A 19,608-nucleotide genomic window follows, 5' to 3' on the forward strand; every position below is an offset into this window, starting at 1 on the left:
AGTAATGTAGACACATGCTGCATGACCAGTGACTGTAGCTAGCAACTGAGCAAGTGATTTTTTTTTTTTCTTTTTAAGGGATTACTCTCCCAGGCTAGACCTAGAAAGATCATATAGCCCTGATAGGGTTGTGGAAGAGCATTACCCCTTCCAGCAAAGGCAGCTACCTGGGCGCAGCACGATCTCTTGACCTCGCGATCTCAAGTCACACGCATTACAATTGAGCAGCACAGCTCCCCAGCTGAGCAAGTGAGAGACTTGTCCTAGTTGTGATATATGCCACATAGTGATGCTACGAGCTACTACACACTTCTGCTTCAGTCCTTTCAAATTCGTTTGTTTTTCTTGATTCATAACCTGGTTTAGGCACTAAAAATCAGCTGTTGTATTGCTTTTGTGGTGTAAACTAGCCAATGAGTGGCTGTATTACACAAGTGTTGTGAAATTGTGAGTTAGCAGAGACTCATGAGGGGAGGGAAGTATTTTCATTATATCTGGCTGCAGGCACTGAATAGGCATTCTAACATTTAACAACGGTGTTTGACACCATTTTGGTAATTGGAGAGGGGTTACTGGAGAGATGTGGGCTGAAATGTTAAAAGTGGACTCTGGGCTGGAGGCTGGGACCAATAAAATTATTTCCATAAGTTCTTTTATTTAGTACATTCAGACTTACAATGCAATGGGTGTTAGGGATGAAATTCACACTATATGTGGCTGAACTATATTTGTAACCCATTCACTATAAGAGGTGTATTCTTACAGTACATCATATGGATGTAGCAAGAACAAGAGTAAAGAGAAAGGGTTAAGAAGGGTGGAGATCAAAACAGTACAAAAAATCATCTCTACATCCAACATAAACCTTACCACCATGGAAAACTGGTGATGCAAAAATCTCTCCAGCAAAGTTTTGTTTCCATTCCACTGTAACCAAAGATGTGCTGTTTTCAAAATGGCTTCCTGGTTCTGTGTATGATGAAGACTGGTGATTAGTTGGCTTATATTTTCCAGATTTATCATTTGCTTTGCACTTGACAGATTTACCATTAGTTCTTCTGCACTTTACAGACCTGTTAGTCAGTACCTTACACTCTTCTTGCTTTGATTCATTATAGGATCTTTCCAACTCCACATTTATGACAAAAGCATTCCCTGAAGTTTCACATATGACTGCCCTAAATGCACAGGAGTCATTTACAGGACACAGGAATGGAGTGGCATAGACTGGAGATGACACAGCAAACACCAAAATCAACTCTCCTACACCATTAAGGAAGTATGTGTGATGATCATGGGAACCAATAGCTATGACTTCCAGCTTTACCTCCTTCAGCTGCAAGACAAAGGGGGAGGAAAACACATTACCACTGGCCTTAAACTTCCAGAGCTGTGAGCCAGAGAATGTATAACCTAGTACCCACCCTCTCACTGTCCCTATTACAATACCATTTGAAAATTTGGCTGGTGAACTGAAGACAGGACAATTGACTTTAGTTTTCCATTCAATCTGACCAGCTTCCTTGTCAACACTGGCCACAATTCCATCCAATGTGGCCACAAACACTTTATTTCCATGAATACATGGAGATGAAAACACACTACCATCCGAGATTTGGACTACCCACTTTGGTGAGCCATCAGTAGTCAAACAATGGAGTCTCTTGTCATGTGCACCAAACATCACACATCCTGTTTCCAGGTCCACAACAGGTGAACTCTTTACCTCTCCTCTTCCCACTGTTTCATACTCCCACATCACAGTTCCATCTCTGGCTAGAATGCAATAAAGTTTCCCATCATAACAACCAACAAAGATCTGAGTGCCATCACTGGATAAAATAGGGGAAGATTCTATTCTATCCCCAAGCATAATACTCCAATGCAGATCACCAGTAACACCATTAACACAGCAGAACCTTCTAGAATGAGATCCCACCATCACCATGACTGTTCCATCATAGTATTCCACAACCAAAGGGGAGGAGTCAATGCACTTACCCAAATCATATTTCCACAAAGGTGTGGCTGGGCATGATGAGGGCTTGTGCATGAGCTGAGGTACTGGTCTGCTACTGGATACACCACGGCGAGACACCACCATAGCATATCCTGGAAGGTGTCTTTCATGGAAAACTTTTTTATCTTCCAGCAACAATTCACTCTCATCCTGCTTGTGCAACATTCCTGCCTCTGTGTCAAACCAAGCTTTTGAAGATGGCATGGAAACTTCTTCCTTCTCTAATTTGCGTTTTTGTATTCTGTTTTTTTTCTGTAACATTTCTTGCCTTCTTCTAGCATAAAAAACTTTCCTTATCAACTGGAAAGCTTTTATGTATGAGTCATTGAGCAAAACATCAAGAAATTTTGCAATTTTGCATCCTATAAACTGTTCAAGTTCCTCAGTAAATTGCACAGCACTTAGTGAATTTCCACCTGACTTTATAAAATTGTTGTTGGGATTAATATGGCCACTATAACCTACAGTTTTAATCCACAATTCCCTAAAAAATTCCTTTAGCATCCAAGGTTTGTGAATTCTCTGCCCTGATGCAACAGACTGATGATACAAATTCAGTAAGTGGTGTGTGTCAATTTTTCCATGTCTATTGAAAGGCATTTTTCTAACAAGGACCACATCATCTGGAACCTTCCATGGGCTCAAGTGTTTTTTTAAGTCTGTCCATATCAAAGCATTCATTTCTGCAGTTTTCTTTCCTAGTGGTAGAACAAATGCTATTATTTTATCCTCAGAGAGCACTGTCTTTTTTAACACAGACAGCATTGTAACTTGGCACACAGCAACATACTCAAAACTCTGGAAAACACACGCAATTTCTTCCAGGCTAATTTTCTGTCCACTTCTTTTTACCTGAGAGTTGCATATTCTTCCCAGACAATACAAATTTCCACCTCTTGACACACCCTTGTCTCCTGTTGGTCTGATGTAAGGCTGACAATTTGAGCTTCTGCAGATGGCACCCCCCAAAAATTCACTAACTTTTCCTTTTACTACATCCCTTTCATCTCTAGATATACAATTATCATCAGATGGTCTAAAATATGGATGAACTCTATGGAAACCATCTATAAATATTTCTTTAACTCTTCCTTTTACATAATTTCCACTTGTATTCACATCTTTGTCAGCAGATGGTCTTATGTCTGGATAAACTTCAGTGTTGTTACTGGTACCATAATCAATCCAGTACTGTCCTTCCCTCCCATCATCATACCCATCAGTGATCCAGAACTGACTATCTTTTCCCCCATTATCAACCCAGCAATGCCTCTCACATGAACCTACAAATATCTCTCCAACTTCACCTTCCTCAGCATCACTTCCATCTTCCCTTAGTACTCGGATCAATGTGGAAGTAAGAGGGATGCCCAATGGAACTAAGTCATTTAGAGCGTCCACAGGAATCTTGTTTTCCTGTGAATCCCCATGCTTCTTATTTTCCTCTATGTCTGAGTCCCTGATAGTTTCATTTTCGTCTGAGTCCCTGATGGTTTCATTTTCCTCTACGGCTGAGTCCCTGATACTTTCATTTTCCTCTATGTCTGAGTCTCCAAGCATCTCATTTTCCTTTAAGTTTGAGTTCCCAAGTTTTCCCTTTTTTTCTGAGTAACTTAATCTCTCATTACTGTCAATGTATGACTTCATAAACATTTCGTTTTTCTCTGTCTTTGAATCCCTGATTTTCTCATTTTCCTCAATGATTGACTCAGATTTCAAAATTTTCACTTCCTGTATGGTAGCCCAACATGACACTTCTGTGATGCCATATAGGTTGAAGACCCTGACGTGACTTGCTGTCCCAATTAAATCCTTCAAGACTGATAGTTTGGGGAACATCTCTCCTCCTAGTGCTAGTATTCTTAAGCATGAGTTATGAGTGGATACTAAGCTACGCAGCCTATCCCTACCAAGGCTGAAGAGGAGAGTGGGTGTGGCTTGAAAAACAGTCACCTCAGTTTTCACCATTACATGATACAGATATCTTGGCATTTTCAGAATAGTACGTGATGGCAAAATCAACTTCGCACCAGCTTTAAATGCCATAAACATGTCCACCAAACTTGGGTCAAATGTGAGGGGTGCAGCAGCTAACACACAATCACCTGAGTCCATGCAGAAAATATCCACCAAGTCCCTAATATTTGGAAGGATGGAGCTGTGCGGAACATACACAATCTTTGGTTCTCCAGTTGAGCCAGAAGTGGGGATAACATATGCTAGATCTCTAACCAGGTAATGCTTCTGAAATGATGACGGCCTGTCAGTAGCAAATGACACAAATATGAAACAAAGATCAAATATCTGAAAACTTTTAAGGCACTTAACAGTGTATATATCAGTAACATTATTCATAAATTCTTTCTGAACTAATACAATCTTTGGGCAAATTTTATCACAAAGGAGCTTAAATTCTCTCCTTGTGTAATCTGGACTAATGTACCAATATGCATGATTCTCTAAGCATGCCAGTATACTTGCTACTGCTGCTAAGCCAGGCAAACACAGAATTCCAACTATTATACCCTCATTTTGTGGCCTAACACCCTCATGAATGTCAGTTAAGCATTGTGGTGAAGTTGCTGAAGTCTGTCCCTGGCATGTTGAATAAACATCACTGACTGGAACTTCCTCAGCCAGGGATGGATGATGCCACTTCCTCAGTTCTTCATGTATACTTTTAACTTGCCTTTGAAGCTCCCTGTATGTCACTCTCTTCTCGCAGTCATCCTCTGGGGGGAGAGGGAGGGAAAATAAATCATCATCATTAACCAAGACCACTGTTTCAAAGAAGTGGGTAGGTTCTCAAAATACGAAAAGAAAAACTGAATGAAGGAGAAGCTATCATGAGTAAGGTATGTAACACATCCAACATGAAGAAAAATATGCACACATCCATCAAGAAGAAGAATATGCAATACTTTATAGTACACTGCAGAGCTGGACTTCTCGCTTATGAAGGGTTCCAGCCAGGAAACTATCCCTCTCTCTCGTGTGTGTGTGTGTGTGTGTGTGTGTGTGTGTGTGTGTGTGTGTGTGTGTGTGTGTGTGTGTGTGTGTTAATTTCTTCCCCTTGACTCATAGCTGACATTAAAATTTCTTCAATTGATGTGTTGTCTGCCATCACTGGCCTCAATACTGACAAGATACGATATGGGTCTGATGCAGTCTTTCTTCTTGTCCTCAAGCACTCTGCTTCTGTTCCTAGGAAAATTCTTTAGCCTTTGTCTGCCAAATTGTGCCTTTCCTTCTTGTTGGAAGTTCGCTCTCATTAAGCCTGCCCCAGAGAAGGGTGACCAGTCTCAGTCCTCCACCCAGGGTGCTTTAACACCCTGTATTTCTTAAGTTTTTGAATTTGTTTTTAACAAAAAAAATAAATAAATAAAAAAAATAAAAGCACATTTCCTATTATAACCTTCTTTCCAATCTTCAGTATGGGTTCCATCAGTGATGCTCCACTGGTGATCTCATCTTCATTTCAGACTCTTGGTCATCCTCCATTCCGGACTCTGGCAAAAGCTTTGCCATTGCACTTGGCATCTCAAAGGCATTCTATAGAGTCTATCATAAATCTCTAGTTTCAAATCTGCCCTCTTACAGTTTCCATCCTTCTATGTGGCCTTCATCTCTAGCTTCCTTTCTGGTCACTCTATAGCTGCTGCTGTAGACCACCATCGTTCTTTTCCTAGGGCTACCAATAACGGTGTTCCTTAGGACTCTGTCCTATCACAATTCTCTTCCTTCTTTCCATCAATTACCTTAGATTCTAAGCCGTACATCTAAACCTATCCACTTATTTGCTGATGAGTCCACCCTTCACCTTTCCATCTGCTTCCTGCAGCGTCCATCTCAGCAGTTACTTCAAAAGACAAGGGATGAGGCTATGGCACACTTAATGTCTGCCTTGGCTCATATCTCTGAATGGGGTAAAAGTAATCTTGTTGTTTTTAATGCATCAAAAACTCAGCACTACTTCAACAGAAAAGGGATGAGGCTATGACACACTTAATGTCTGACTTGGCTCATATCTCTGAATGGGGTAAAAGTAATCTTGTTGTTTTTAATGCATCAAAAACTCAATTCTTACACTTTTTCACCCCACAAAATCTACCACAGGAATATCTTTAAATTTTTAACAATACTCAACTCAATTCTGCATTATCTCTGAACATACTTGGGATTTCATTCTCTCTGGATTTTTTTTGGAAAGATCATATTATCTCTTGTAAAATCTGCCACCAAGAGATGAGGTGTGCTAAGCCAACTCAGTGCCTTCTTCACCTCTGCACAGCTGTTGACTGTATAGCTACACAGGCGTTATTCGCCTGTGTGGAGCGCAACTCTAGCGTGGGGAGGCTCCCCACATATGGCGATTCTCAACAAGGTGTCAAAGGCTTTTCATTTCATTATCTCTCCTCCTATTACTGGCTTCCTTCAACCTCTACCTCTTCGTCGCATTATTGCATCTTTATGTCTTTTCTATCGCTACTTTAGTTGTTACTACTCCTCTGAGCTGTCCGCTTGTATCCCTCCACCACCATGGTGGGTGCATAGCAACAGTCTAGCAGCAAACTCTCATCCCTTTTCTGCCCAACTCTCTAGTGCAGGAGTCAACCGTTACTCCGACTCCTTTATGTATGCAACTGGTCGACTCTGGAACTGTCTTCCTCTGTCTGTATTTCCTACTGCTTACGGCTTCCAGTCTTTTAAATGCAGTGTGTCCAGGGATCTTGAAATTAATGGATCAGGAATTTGGCTCTCTGTTGTCTTCTTTTTGTTTTTCTCTAGGAGGGAACAATTTACAAACCTCCAGTCCTTGGCCACTTGTTCTTCACACTGAAAAACAACAACAAAAAAAAGGGGAAGGGATGCAGAAGGTGATAGGTGTGACCATTGGGGGTGGGGTTGTGAGAGACAGTACAGAAAAGACCTGGGATGAGGTATTAGAGTGTGACCTCAGAGATAAGGGATTAAATAGGTATGCTGCCAGAGATCGAGCAGCGTGGACAGCTGCCATTAGGTGACCATGGCTGACACATGCAAGCATGTTCCAGCCTTTAAAATGAAAACAAAAACAAGGTAGTATATAAATATATAGTGATAGCCCAATTTTCCGGGCTATATGGTGTTATGGGATGCCTGAATACAGGGAGGTCCTGAAGATATGAGCAGTTAGGTTTCATTTGGCATGGTCTTATAATGAATTCTCGTATAGCGAAACAAGTAACTAATGATAAAATATTGGTTGGGTTAAAGGACTCCAACAAAGGCAAGTTTTTAAGCTAAAATATACAATACCAAACGCAACAAACATATCTATATTACACCCTGCCCTTGGGTGGGAAAGGAGGTCCGAATGATGATGATGATGATGACGATGATGATGAAGATGATGACTGAACTGTAAAGAAAGCGACCTGAAAGAGTAAACAGTATGCAAATAACATGACTGCACATTAATTAAATATATATATATAACATGCATAATGTTGTGCTGGGGGTGGGAAGCTGGCAGTCGCCAGCTGAGCAGCGGTGCCAGATTCCCAAACCCATATTATCGTACTCGGCACGTTAAAATTATCGCTTTTAGATCAAAATTATCGTACTCATAAACAAAGGCATTTCTTCACAAACATTGGTAACTACTGTGGAATTAATGTAGCGCAAGATCTCATTATAACAGACTAATTGGGGTCCAAACCATTCCGAAAAATGTGAAATTCTGATAAAAGCGACATCCGGACTTCCCCCTGCTAACCCAGAACTTTTCTGATACATCAGACATTAGTCTGGACCATACAAATGGTTTTTAAACTATTTTGACTACCACTGCAGCATTGTACTTGGTTATAACTTCACTGCATCAATCAAATGGTATAATATACATAATAATACTGTACTGTACACTAGTAAACATGTCATTTATATAATAATGCTGTACTGTACACCGATAAACATGTCATTTATATAATAATACTGTACCATACACTGAAAAACATGTCTTTTATGTACCTTATTGTGGTGGACATGGCTGAAGTGGTCAGGCAGTCTGGACTGCGTCTGGTTTTATCGGACTTTTCTGATAAAGTAAACGTCCTATTATTCGGCAGCTGATTGTTCGGTAGATCCAACATTTCGGCAGTTTTGAGAAATAGTCCCATTTACGAAAATCATTCATTGTTCGGCAGATGTCCGGAATCATCTCGGCAGTCTAGGAAGTGTTATCTGTGGCTTGTAGGCCTAATGTTTCATTACACTTCTGTATGTTCACTAATTTCCATATTTTTATTCAGATTCAGATATAGTACTGTATTGATTACAATATTGCACAGTATCATACACTACAGTAACCACCCCCACCAAATTAGCGAGGGTTACGTTCCAAGCCCCCACGCTAATTCTTGAAATTCTTTTTCTTGATGCCTTCCTGAAAATGACACTTATCGGTAATTGAGTAGCCCATGAACCACTGACACTGTAATGCATTACCCATAAATAAATGTTGCTTGTTAAATCAGTTTTCCCGTTATTTTTAGCTGTATCGTTGTGACAGCTCTAGTATTTTTATTCCTCAGCATAATGGTGGAAGGGACTGTCCTGTTTAACTGAACCTAACTTAACCGAGTTTAACTGTACCTAATAATTTAACCAAACCTAACCTAACCTAAAGTCAGAAAAATACTTAAAAATAAACTGGAGGAATATGAATTGCTAAGGTCTCTCTGATGAAAGTTAAACGTACGTTTAGTGCTCATTCTTTTGTTTGTTTTTGTGCTTAAAGTGAAAAAGAGAGCATTGATGCAAACAGTAATATATCCTATTAACCCCTTAATAACCTCCGGCACTGAACAACCTTTTACAGTACCGATGTCGGTGATGTTAAGTTAGTGTGAGCTATAAAGAAAACTGAACAATTATGGGGAGGGAATGAAGGTCACTGGTATGTTTACATGACTACGCTACGATTCCAAGCAGTTAGGCGGTCAGTTAATCTCAGATGTTTTCGCCCATTTGGTAAATACACCGTAACTTCATCAACCTTTCCGTGACTCATAGCGAATCATAGCATGGGTTTAGGAAGCTAAATAACACATTGCTAGGTGAGCCAGATGATTATCTTCCCATCTTTAAGAAAAATAAATTGATTTCAGAAGAATGGAAGAACTTTACGTACTCAGAGAGGGATTTAATTTCTTCCATTTTCTTATAAGATGTGAAGATAATCGTCTGGCGCACATAGAAATGTGTTATTTAGCTTCCTAAACCCATGCTATGATTCGCTATGATTGGAGAATTGATAAAGTTACGGTGCATTTACCAAATGGGCGAAAACATCTGAGATTAACTGACCCCCTGACTGCTTGGAATCGTAGCGTAGAGTCGTGTAAACATACCAGTGACCTTCGTTCCATTCCCATAATTGTTCACAGTTTTTCCATTGCTCACTAACTCGACATCGGTACTGTAAAGGGTTGTTCAATGTCGGAGGTTATTAAGGGGTTCATGGAATACATTACTGTTTCCATCAGTACTCTCCTTTCACACGTAAACAAAAAAACGAACAAAAGAGTGAGTGCTAAATGTAAGTTATAACTTTCATCAGAAAGACCTTACCAGTTCAGATCCCTTTATTTTATGCAATTTTCCGACTATTTTATTTTGTTTGGAAAAAGTACTGTATACAGTCCTAACTCCAAACATATTTGTAATAATATAAGTAGTGATGAGTTCACCAATACAAGTGATGTACTGAGCTGGTAGGTAATATTCCGTATCATTTCGGCCATCCAGGAAGTGTTATCTGACTTGTAGGCCTACTGTGTCATTACCCTTGTGTATGTTCACAAATTTATATAGAGTATATATATATATATATATATATATATATATATATATATATTTCAGATTCAGGTATAGTACTGTACTGATTGCAGTATTGTACAGTAAACAGTACTCTCTCCAAACACAGTTGTAATACCGTACCATAAGTGGTGATGAGTGTTCACCAATATATTTAAGGTACTGAGTGGGTAGGTTTTTGATTATTCGGCAAATCGAATTTCTCGGCATCATCCTGGTCCCATAGATGCCGAATAATGGGACTTGTACTGTATATGGGAATTTAGTCCAGTAGCTCCTCCATTTTGATAAAAGCAAATTCTGGTCTATTGAAGTCTGTTATATCGAGGTTTTACTGAATTTATGTGGAGTGATTAATTAACGTTAATCACTCCACATTATAATACTGGTTATCATAAGAGTTTTACTGAATTTATGTGGAGTGATTAATTAACGTTAATCACTCCACATTATAATACTGGTTATCATAAGAGTTACTAAATCCTACTGCTGTACTAGTCTTACAGCAGACTTGTTAATTTTGCAATCCCTGATTTATTTTTCACATTATGAAAATATGAAAGTTACCACATTATTCCATGTATGCTATTGCATATCACAACGTGTGCCAAAATATCGCATTTTGCGATAATTATCGCATGTCTGGCAATGCTGCAGCTGAACAGTCCCGCCCTTTCTATCCAAGGTTGAGAGAAAACGGCAGTGACTGCGTTTGCTGGGATGGCTGAGTTAGAATCCTCCCACCTCGCCCCAGACTGAACGTCGTATCATTGGATTTTTGAGATCGTATAATGAAAAAATCCCTAATTTACCCAGGTCGTATCATCGGTTTCTTGTACACTGAGTGGTCATATAATGAGACCTACCTGTTGTCCTACATCACTATTAAACTGGTGGAAATAAATCCTAGGTACAGTACACCCTCATTATCGATGGGGGTTAAGTACCTAAGATACCCGTCGATGCCTAAAACCGTCGATACCCGATTTTCGTCTGGTCAGGTACCCTTTGTTTACATATTTTAGTATCCCTTCAATCACTCGTATGTAATATGCAGTTTAGTTTTAGTGTTTCTTAGAAATAAATTAGTTAGGCAATTGAAAAACTGAATATCATAATAAAACTACTTATATTAAGTAAAGAATTATGGAAAAAATAGCATAATCTCTGTTGTTGATGCATAGTGGTCGTACACTGGACCTCAACTTGTAATGGCTGCTGTATCGTCACTTCTCTCTCCACTTACACCTCACTCCATCTAAAAATAAAAGGCAAAACCAGCAGTTGTAGCCATCCATGTGTTTCCAAACCGAGTGTGTAAAAAAAAAAAAAAAAAACGAAAGCAGCAGTGGTGGTCATTCATACGTTCTAATAACTGAGAGTGTGAGGCAAGTGTTACGTTAGATCAGCTGTTCGCACCGATCTTCACAACACACGCGTGGTGCTGCTAGCTCATACCAGAGAGACCACGCTCTCCTATTTACTTTCATTCTCAAGAGCTTCCTTTCATTCTTGTATTCCATTTCTCCCAGACCTAAATTTTCACGACTGTATGGGAGTTTATGCTATCAAAGATGAATCTTAGCCTAGCTTTCGCTAGGATCTTCTTTTAGGAAAATTCAACCCTCCTTATGCTCATATATTTCATATTTAATCTCTGCTTAACTTTTGCAAGAAATATCCTTTATTGACAAAAAATCCAACTCGTCTTTAACATTATAACAAATTCTATATCTTAAACAGTAAACTATACAGAAATGTAATTCTGCTCACCATTCAGTTTATTGTTGTGCTGTCAGTTTTTGGAGGCTGGTCTGAAGAAGTGCTCAATTTTGGTCTGAGATATTTCCCTCCTCATAGATCGCTGAATCTCCACGTAGGGCATCATGGCACTTTCCAGCAACCTCTTCGTTTTAAGAGACCTCTCAAGCGATGGATCTATTTCACACAGATGATCAGTGAGGGCCCGTGTCATTCTTAACACTTCTCCTAGGTTTTCCAGAGTAAGTGTGGGGAGCTGTTCCTCTTCTAGTTCATCCTCAACCTGCTCTCGAACCTCGATGAGTTGTTCTAGATCCTCATCTATCAGGGCTTCACCAGCATGTCCCAGACGTTCATCTTCTATCTCCTCAGGTCGTAAATTTGAAAAACCGTCACCACCAACTTCATGAACCAGTTTCACGATGTTGAGTAACTGGGGAACAACAGAGGGGAATCCTTGGAAATCGTTTACGACGTCAGGCCATAATTTTCTCCAACACGAGTTCACACATTTTGTTGTCTACTTGTCATGACTTTCTTTAATGAAAGCTATGAACTGGGCGATATTATACTGCCTCCATATTTCCCTGCTTGTGGCCTCACTTTTCTCATCAAGAGACTCCCTGATCATGGCAAATGTTTTCTCTGCATATTTTGCTCTGAAAACAGCGATGACTCCCTGATCCATTGGTTGCAAAATTGAGGTTATATTCTTGGGGAGGAAGACAACCTCAATGTTGGGGTGGGCAAAATTTTAAACTTTCTGGATGCCCAGGGCAGATGTCCAAAACAAGTAAAACTTTAAATTCCATTCCCAGGTTTGCCAGATATTTTTCCACCTCTTGGACAAAACAGTTGTGGAACCAATCAAGAAACACTTCAGCTGTCATCCATGCTTTCTTGTTTGATCGGTAAAACACAGGCAAGAGGTTCATGTCTCTATTTTTTAAAGCACGTGGACGTTTGGAATGATACAGGAGCATGGGTTTTATCATATGTCCTGCTGCATTACCACACAACAGCACAGACACACGATATTTTGCTACTTTAAAGCCTGGTGCACTTTTCTCCTCCTTCGAAATGTACGTTCTTTTAGGCATTTTCTTCCACCACAGGCCTGTTTCGTCAGCATTAAACACTTGTTCAGGCCTGTACCCTTTCTCCCTTATAAGTTCAGCAAAGTCACGTGGGTACGATTCTCCTGCTATCTGATCTGCTGAAGCTGCTTCACCAGTCATCCTAATGTTATGTAGGCCATACCTTTTCTTAAAATTCTTGAACCAGCCCTTGCTGGCTGCAAATTTCTTTTGCCTAGAAGCACCAACATTACTAGGCCTATCACCATCATCATTACTTTCATCACCATCATCACTATTTTCACCTGCCTCACTTTCATCACCATTATCTTCACCAACACCACTGCTTTCACCAGCAAACCGAGCAGAGAGTTGTTTTTTTTTTTTTTTTGATGAACTGGGAGTCTAGCGGTACGTGTCGACGGTTTAAGTCCTCAATCCAAATATTCAGTGCCTTTTCCATTTTCACCAAGGCATCATCTCTCACATGCATTGTTACTTTAGCCGATCCTGGTGTGCACGAAGCCAGAGCATCTTTAATGTCTTTTTCTCTCCGTTTTATGCCACGAACACTGGACTCATTCATGCCATACTCGCGACCAACTGCTGCATAGCTCATTCCACTTCTAAGTTTTTGTAATATTTAGTTCTTTACTTCCAAGGTAAGTACTTTCCTTGCTCTCTTAGCTCCCTTATTTCCAGTTGGAGTGTTACAAGGGCACTTCGGAGCCATGATGATCGCGAAAACACGATAGATGTGGCCGAACACGATGTGAGACAGTGAGAACAACAGACAAACGTGTACTGATGCTGTTGTTTGTTGGGTCGGCGGGAACATGCCGCGAGCAGCCAGAGACACCTGGCGGGATGGCGCGCAAACTTGCTAGGGGGTGCCAATACAATTCTTTATTTTTTTGTTTTTTTTAATAATAATAATTTAACTCCCAGCAGAAAAAAAAAACGGTCGATAATCAAATCCGTCAATAAAAAAAAACGTTGATAATGAGGGAGTATTGTACTGTTAGACTGATTTATTAACTCCTCAATGGCTGTGGGTTCAGAGATTTGCATGCTTCCCTGGCCAGCCCTGGGACCATTAACTGATTTCTGAAATTAATTTCTTTTTGCTACAAATGTGAAGACAATCGTCTGGCTCACCTGGCAATGTGTTATCCAGCTTCCTAAACCCTTCTTGTCATTCACAGACGATGCAAGTGCCTTATAGGTGAAAACATTTGAGATGAAGTTACTGCCTGACTGCTTGAGATGGTAGTGTAGGGTCATGTTAACACCAACAACTTTCGTTCCCTTCCCGTAATTGTTTGCAGTTTTTTTTATAGTTCACGTTAACTCGACGTCACTGACACCGGTATGGTTAACCGGGGACTAGTAAGGGGTTAAGGACTGTGATAATAATAAGGGGTAAATTTTTCCAGCAATTAAAGGTAATTTACCACTCTGAAAATAGTCCAAAAAATACAAAAAACAAACTGAAGGTTTTTCTGCTGCTTGAGTTAACCCGCCCCGTCCCGACGACGTATGGGTACGTCACCACGATTTGCATTTGCCAGTCCCGGCGACGTACCAGTACGTCGTGCAATTGCAATGTGCATAATTTCGACAATTTTCAAATTTCGCGCTTGATTTGCGGTACGTACCCTCGCCCTGACCTTCCCCTACCTGCCACCAGGCGGGACACTCGGCGACCCTCACGCGGACCCGCGCTTAGGCCCGCCACTCGTCCACTCACCTGGTAGCCACGGTCCTGCTCAGACATGGCTAAGAGAGGTCTCTCAGAGAGCGAAATTCAAGTCGCCCTGGACACCTTTACCGGCGACAGTGATTCCCCACTGGATGACGAGGAGATGGACAAAGATTATGTGCAGCCAGACGAGGAAGAAACCACCAGCAGTGACGAGGAAGTTCCGTCACCAAGGAAACGGCAGTACGTGACTTACCGTGCTGCTAGAGAGGGGCAGGAGGCAAAGAAGGCACGTGGTATGTCATATCCCTATCCCCAGCGTGCCTTGGAAGCCGAATTAGAGGTCGAGGACGAGGACGAGGACGGAGACGTGGGACGTGCTGCCACGTGGTATGGGCGGGAGGTGATTACGCATCGTGGCCCAGAGCGCACACCACGTCGTCTAAGCAGGTATGGGCCAAGCATTCTGTTTGGGGCGGTAGGAAGTGTAGTGGAGGGAGTGGGGAGTGAAATGGACATTCCTGGGATTAGGGAAAGTGAGAGTGAGGTGGGTGAGTCATTGCTCTCCCTACGCAGTGTGAGGCGGCAGAGTGGATCACGTGGGCCAGTGCGGGTGCGTTCCTTATCAGGGGGGGTTGTGCGGGTGGGGGAAGGTGGGGAGGAACCACTCCAAAGCACGTCTTATGCTCCCCAATATCCCCTAACACGTGGTCGAGCAAGGTTGCGTGAGAGAGCACGTGGTGTGGTAATGGAGGGGAAGGTGGGGAGGAACCACTCCCCAGCACGCCTTCTGCTCCCCAATATCAAACTATTTCATCCCCACAGCCCCCTAATGTTCCTCAAGGCAGTAAGGGTAAGGGAAAGGGAAAGGGTAAAGGCAGAGGGAAGAGGAGTGACAGTGGGGAAGCCCTCCGTATTCTCTTCTCCCCAACCTCCCCCAACCAGGATCTCCTCCCCACCCAGACGAAGGCGGTGATGGGGACGAGGGATTTGTGTCGTGGGATTGGGAGGATGGGAGTGATTTTTCTCCCTCATTCACCCCTTCACTGAGCATGGGCGATCTGGCTGCATTGCACCAGGTATTCACTGCAATTCAAGCAGGTTGGATTTTTCCACCTTTTTTTCAGTGAGGCCTTCGTTGATCAGATCGTGCTTCAAACAAACCTGTTTGCAAGCGGCCAGCGGCTAGAAAGTGAAAGATTGGGAACAAGGAGTAGGCATTCAATGATTTATGATTACCCTGTCTCCATTCCAGAAATGTTCTTATTTTTTTGCCCTTGTCCTTTTGATGGGTATAATAAGAAAAATAGAATTCCTGCTTACTGGACTAGGGACCCTGTTATGTTTACCCCCATATTTGGTCAAGTGATGAGCCGTAATCGGTTTCAACAAATTCTGAGTCGCCTCCATTTTTATGATGCTAATGACCCTGCAAATACAAACAACACGGACAAAATGAGGCGAATTAGGCTGGTCTTTGATCACCTCAGGCAAACCTTTCGATCCTCATTCTATCCCTATAGAGATCTCGTTTACATAGACGAGAGTCTCGTGTTGTGGAGAGGCAATAATTCATTCAGACAGTATATACCCAGCAAAAGGCACCGTTTTGGGTTCAAGATCTTTGTTATGTGTGACTGTAGGACTGGATACGTGCAGTAAGACATAGTCTTGTACACCGGTGCACAGACAGACATAATAGAAGATCGAAGTATAGGACTTTCTGGAGCAGTGGTAAAGACGATGATACAAGACTACCTTCATCGTGGTCACGTTCTCTACCTCGACAACTGGTACACTAGCCCTCTTCGCTCGTTATCTTCACAGACATGAAACGGGGAGTATGTGGAACCGTAAAGCGTGAACCGGCGCCACATGGTCAAGGTAGGGCGGAAACTTGCAAGGAGTGAGGTTGTCTTCTTCAAAGCAAACAACATCCTTGCAACAATGTGGAACCACAACAGAGAAGTAAGCCTCTTGTCCACGGTTCACCGCCCCCTTGATGCACCGTACTGATTCTGTTGATTACCATAGCGAGAGCAGGCGTCGTGTTTGGAAACCTGAATGTGTCATGGACTATAATATAAACATGCGCCTCGTGGACCAGTCAGACTCCATGATATCGACGGTAGAGTGTGCCAGGACCACGATGAAGTGGTATAAGAAACTGTTCTTTCACTTGCTAGATATCACTGCTCTGAATTGCCACCACCTTCACGCCATGACCACAGGAGTTCAGGAAACCTTTGAAGGGTTTGTGAGGGAGCTCACACGAGAAATCTTTGCAAAATATGCGGTTGAAAGGCCCCAACAGCGCCCCCGCACTGCCCCTATTACCCACACTCCCCAGAGAATATCCGCCCGCCATTTCCCCACTCCTATCCCGCCCCAGCCCAACAGACCTAGGCCCCAGCGCAGGTGTCACGTGTGCAGTAATTCCCAGGTGCGACTCACGACACAGAGGAAGGACACCCGCTATGAGTGCGTGCATTGTGACGTGGGTCTGTGTATTCACCCATGTTTTAGTGAATACCACACGTTGCTGCAATTTTAGCATGGTGTGATTGCGAAAGGATGCAGAAATTATTATGTAAATGCGACAGACAGACGCCTGTGAAAAATCAGTCATGTGGATCGCCAAATATTAGTATAAAGTGCCTACGGGTAGAACATAAGTGCAAACATTGGGTGTAAGTATATAAATCTGCCCTAAGTTGAAACTTACATAGAGAGGGTTGTTTGATGCGATATTCTGTCGCTCAGTGCAATAAATACGACCCCTTATTATATATTTTCTATTATGTGACATTCTTACTGGTATAATATAAGTACAAATTATTGTATATGATGATGTATTTCCTAAGTCAAATATTCATAGCGTGTCTATAAAGATAAGATTTCCTGACGCCTACTCGAATGAATAAGGCACGTATTAGTCAAAATAAAAGTCAGCAAGTGATAAAGTGAATAATTAGTATATAAGTGTGTGCGTGAATTAGTATATAAGTGGGTGAGTATTATGTATGACGTAACATTCCTTGCGAGGGTATTTTCAGGCGATATTCTCACGCTCACTTGAATAAATAATGGCAGTAAGTATGTACAGTGCATTGAGGTGTAAACGTGTGTAATGTAAGTGGGAAAATATAATTGGAGTGAATAAATAAAGTAGATGATGAAACACGAAAGTGTTTGAGATCGTGGTTGCTACGTGAATAGGCGCTAGCATATCGCTAAATGCCCTCGTAATGAATGAAAATAATTGAAAACCTTCACAGTGGTGGGTGAAAGGTTCTATGTAAATGGGAAAATAATTAGAAAGTGATAAAACAAATTGGTATGTTGAAATACGAGACATAGCGAGTGCGCTTACTAAGCTGATGTGCGCTAAACTTATGCTGCATGTCATCAAAATGAATGAAAACATCTGAAATCACTTACAAACAGTTGTAATTAGTAAATTGTCATTGAAACAGAAGTATACAAGTAGAAAAAATGATCGGTAGACTCATAACAGAAAATTAGCAGATAGCATGTTACGACTGGACCTAACTCGCTATGCTCGCGCGATGGTACAATGCTTATTTTTCCTATATATGTGTCTGAAATCCATTATATTGTTACTGTTATTGTTTATTAGTACAAATTCAATAAATGTAGAGGTGTTGTGTGTTGTTTGTCCCATTACTCCTTACCATAGAAAACGTTTACGCATATCCAGCCCATTACAGAATAATTTATACCTGCGGGGGGAAACCGCACCTGTATAGACCACTTATAGACTGCAGAGACAACTTTCTTCAAGATTTTCCATAGTTTCTCGACCTAAGCGGAAGTTTCATAAGAAAAAAAATTTTTCCAAAAAGGCTCGGGACTGGGGGATGTCATAGGTGCGGAAAGGCTCGGGACGTGACGGGTTAAACATACATTTAGCGCTCATTCTTTTATTCATTCTTGTGTATGTGTGAAGGACAGAGTATTAATACAAACAATAACATATTCCATTAACACTTTAATAGCTTCCAGTGTTGAACAACACTTCATCGTACTGGTGTCAGTGATATTGAGATAGTCTATCTATCTATCTATTGCCAGATGCCTTAATCCCATACAGGGTGGCCACAAACAAATCGCCTCCATGTTGCCCTGTCCCCCGCCATTTCACTGCCCTGCTCCCAGCTCACAACCACCTCTCTCATATACCTCTCCACTCCATCCCTCCATCTCATCCTCGGCCTCCCCCTCCCTCTCTCCCCTTCCACCTCACTCACATACATTCTCCTCATCAGTCTCACTCCCCATCCTCTCCACATGGCCAAACCATCTCAATGTGTTTCCCCCAACGCTTCCTATCACATCCTACACCTTTTCTATCCTTAATGTCCTAGAGCAGCTTGTATAACACCCTACCCGTATCCCTGACCGCCATGCAGGGAGCTCCAACATACTTGACCTCTTCCTTACAACTAATCCTTCTGCTTACAGTGTTAATCTTTTCTCTCCATTGGACTCCTCCAATCACAACCTTATCACCTTAACCTGTCCTATTGCTCTGGTACAGCCTGTGGACCCTCCAAAGAAATGTCGTCTGTGGCACTTTGGTGCTGCGGATTGGGAGGCCCTCAGGCAGTACTTCCTTGATTTTCCTTGGAATGATTATTGTTGCCATGGCCGGGAGCCATCTGAGTGTGCCGTGTGCGTTACAGAGGTTATTCTCTCAGGCATGGAACATACATCCCTTTCTCATATCCTTTGACTAATCCAAGAAAGCCTTGGCCTAATCACGCTTGTTCTAATGCTGTCCGCAACAAGGAGAGGGCCTATAAAAGGTACCGGAGCCAACCCACTCCTGAATCATAACTTTTTTCCGTTTCTGCCCAGAATTGTTCTAAGTCTGTTCTTCGCTCTGCTAAAAATAATTTCATCCGTACTAAATGCTCTCAACTCTCCAACTCGAATTCTTCCCGCTCCTTCTGGCACCTTGCCAAAAACCTTTCTAACAACTTTATCTCATTATGCTTCCCTCCTATTTTCTACTCTGATGGCTCTGTAGCTATTTCTTCTACTGATAAAGCAAATCTCTTCGCTCAAACTTTCTCCTTCAATTCCACCTTAGACGATTCCGGTGCTGTTCCTCCATCACTTCCCCCCTCTGACTTCCTCATGGCTGACATTAAAATTTCTTCAGG

At 41.8% G+C, this 19,608-nt stretch overlaps 1 protein-coding gene across 1 annotated transcript; it reads right to left on the minus strand.

Annotated features, from left to right (window-relative positions):
* Positions 1 to 671: 671 nt before the first annotated feature.
* Positions 672 to 6,561, minus strand: Aasdh (Aminoadipate-semialdehyde dehydrogenase). Its single transcript, XM_080275616.1, has 2 exons — positions 6,522 to 6,561; positions 672 to 4,752 (listed from the first exon to the last, which is right to left on the minus strand). Exons 1-2 carry the CDS (start codon positions 6,559 to 6,561, stop codon positions 809 to 811), a joined length of 3,984 nt encoding a protein of 1,327 aa, XP_080131742.1. The 3' UTR covers positions 672 to 808.
* Positions 6,562 to 19,608: the final 13,047 nt, after the last annotated feature.

This window comes from Coenobita brevimanus, chromosome 62 (assembly GCF_032717465.1).
Source record: "Coenobita brevimanus isolate Jiangsu-jjx chromosome 62, ASM3271746v2, whole genome shotgun sequence".
In the NCBI taxonomy this organism is placed as follows: Eukaryota; Metazoa; Arthropoda; class Malacostraca; order Decapoda; family Coenobitidae; genus Coenobita; species Coenobita brevimanus.

Bases quoted from the DNA above. Each gene is read 5' to 3' on its own strand.
- Aasdh (XM_080275616.1), bottom strand. From the start codon at position 6,561: ATGGTGGTGGAGGGATACAAGCGGACAGCTCAGAGGAGTA. The intron at 4,753-6,521 runs GTAACAACTAAA...CTCTCCCCCCAG, and splicing joins GCGGACAGCTCAGAGGAGTA to AGGATGACTGCGAGAAGAGA.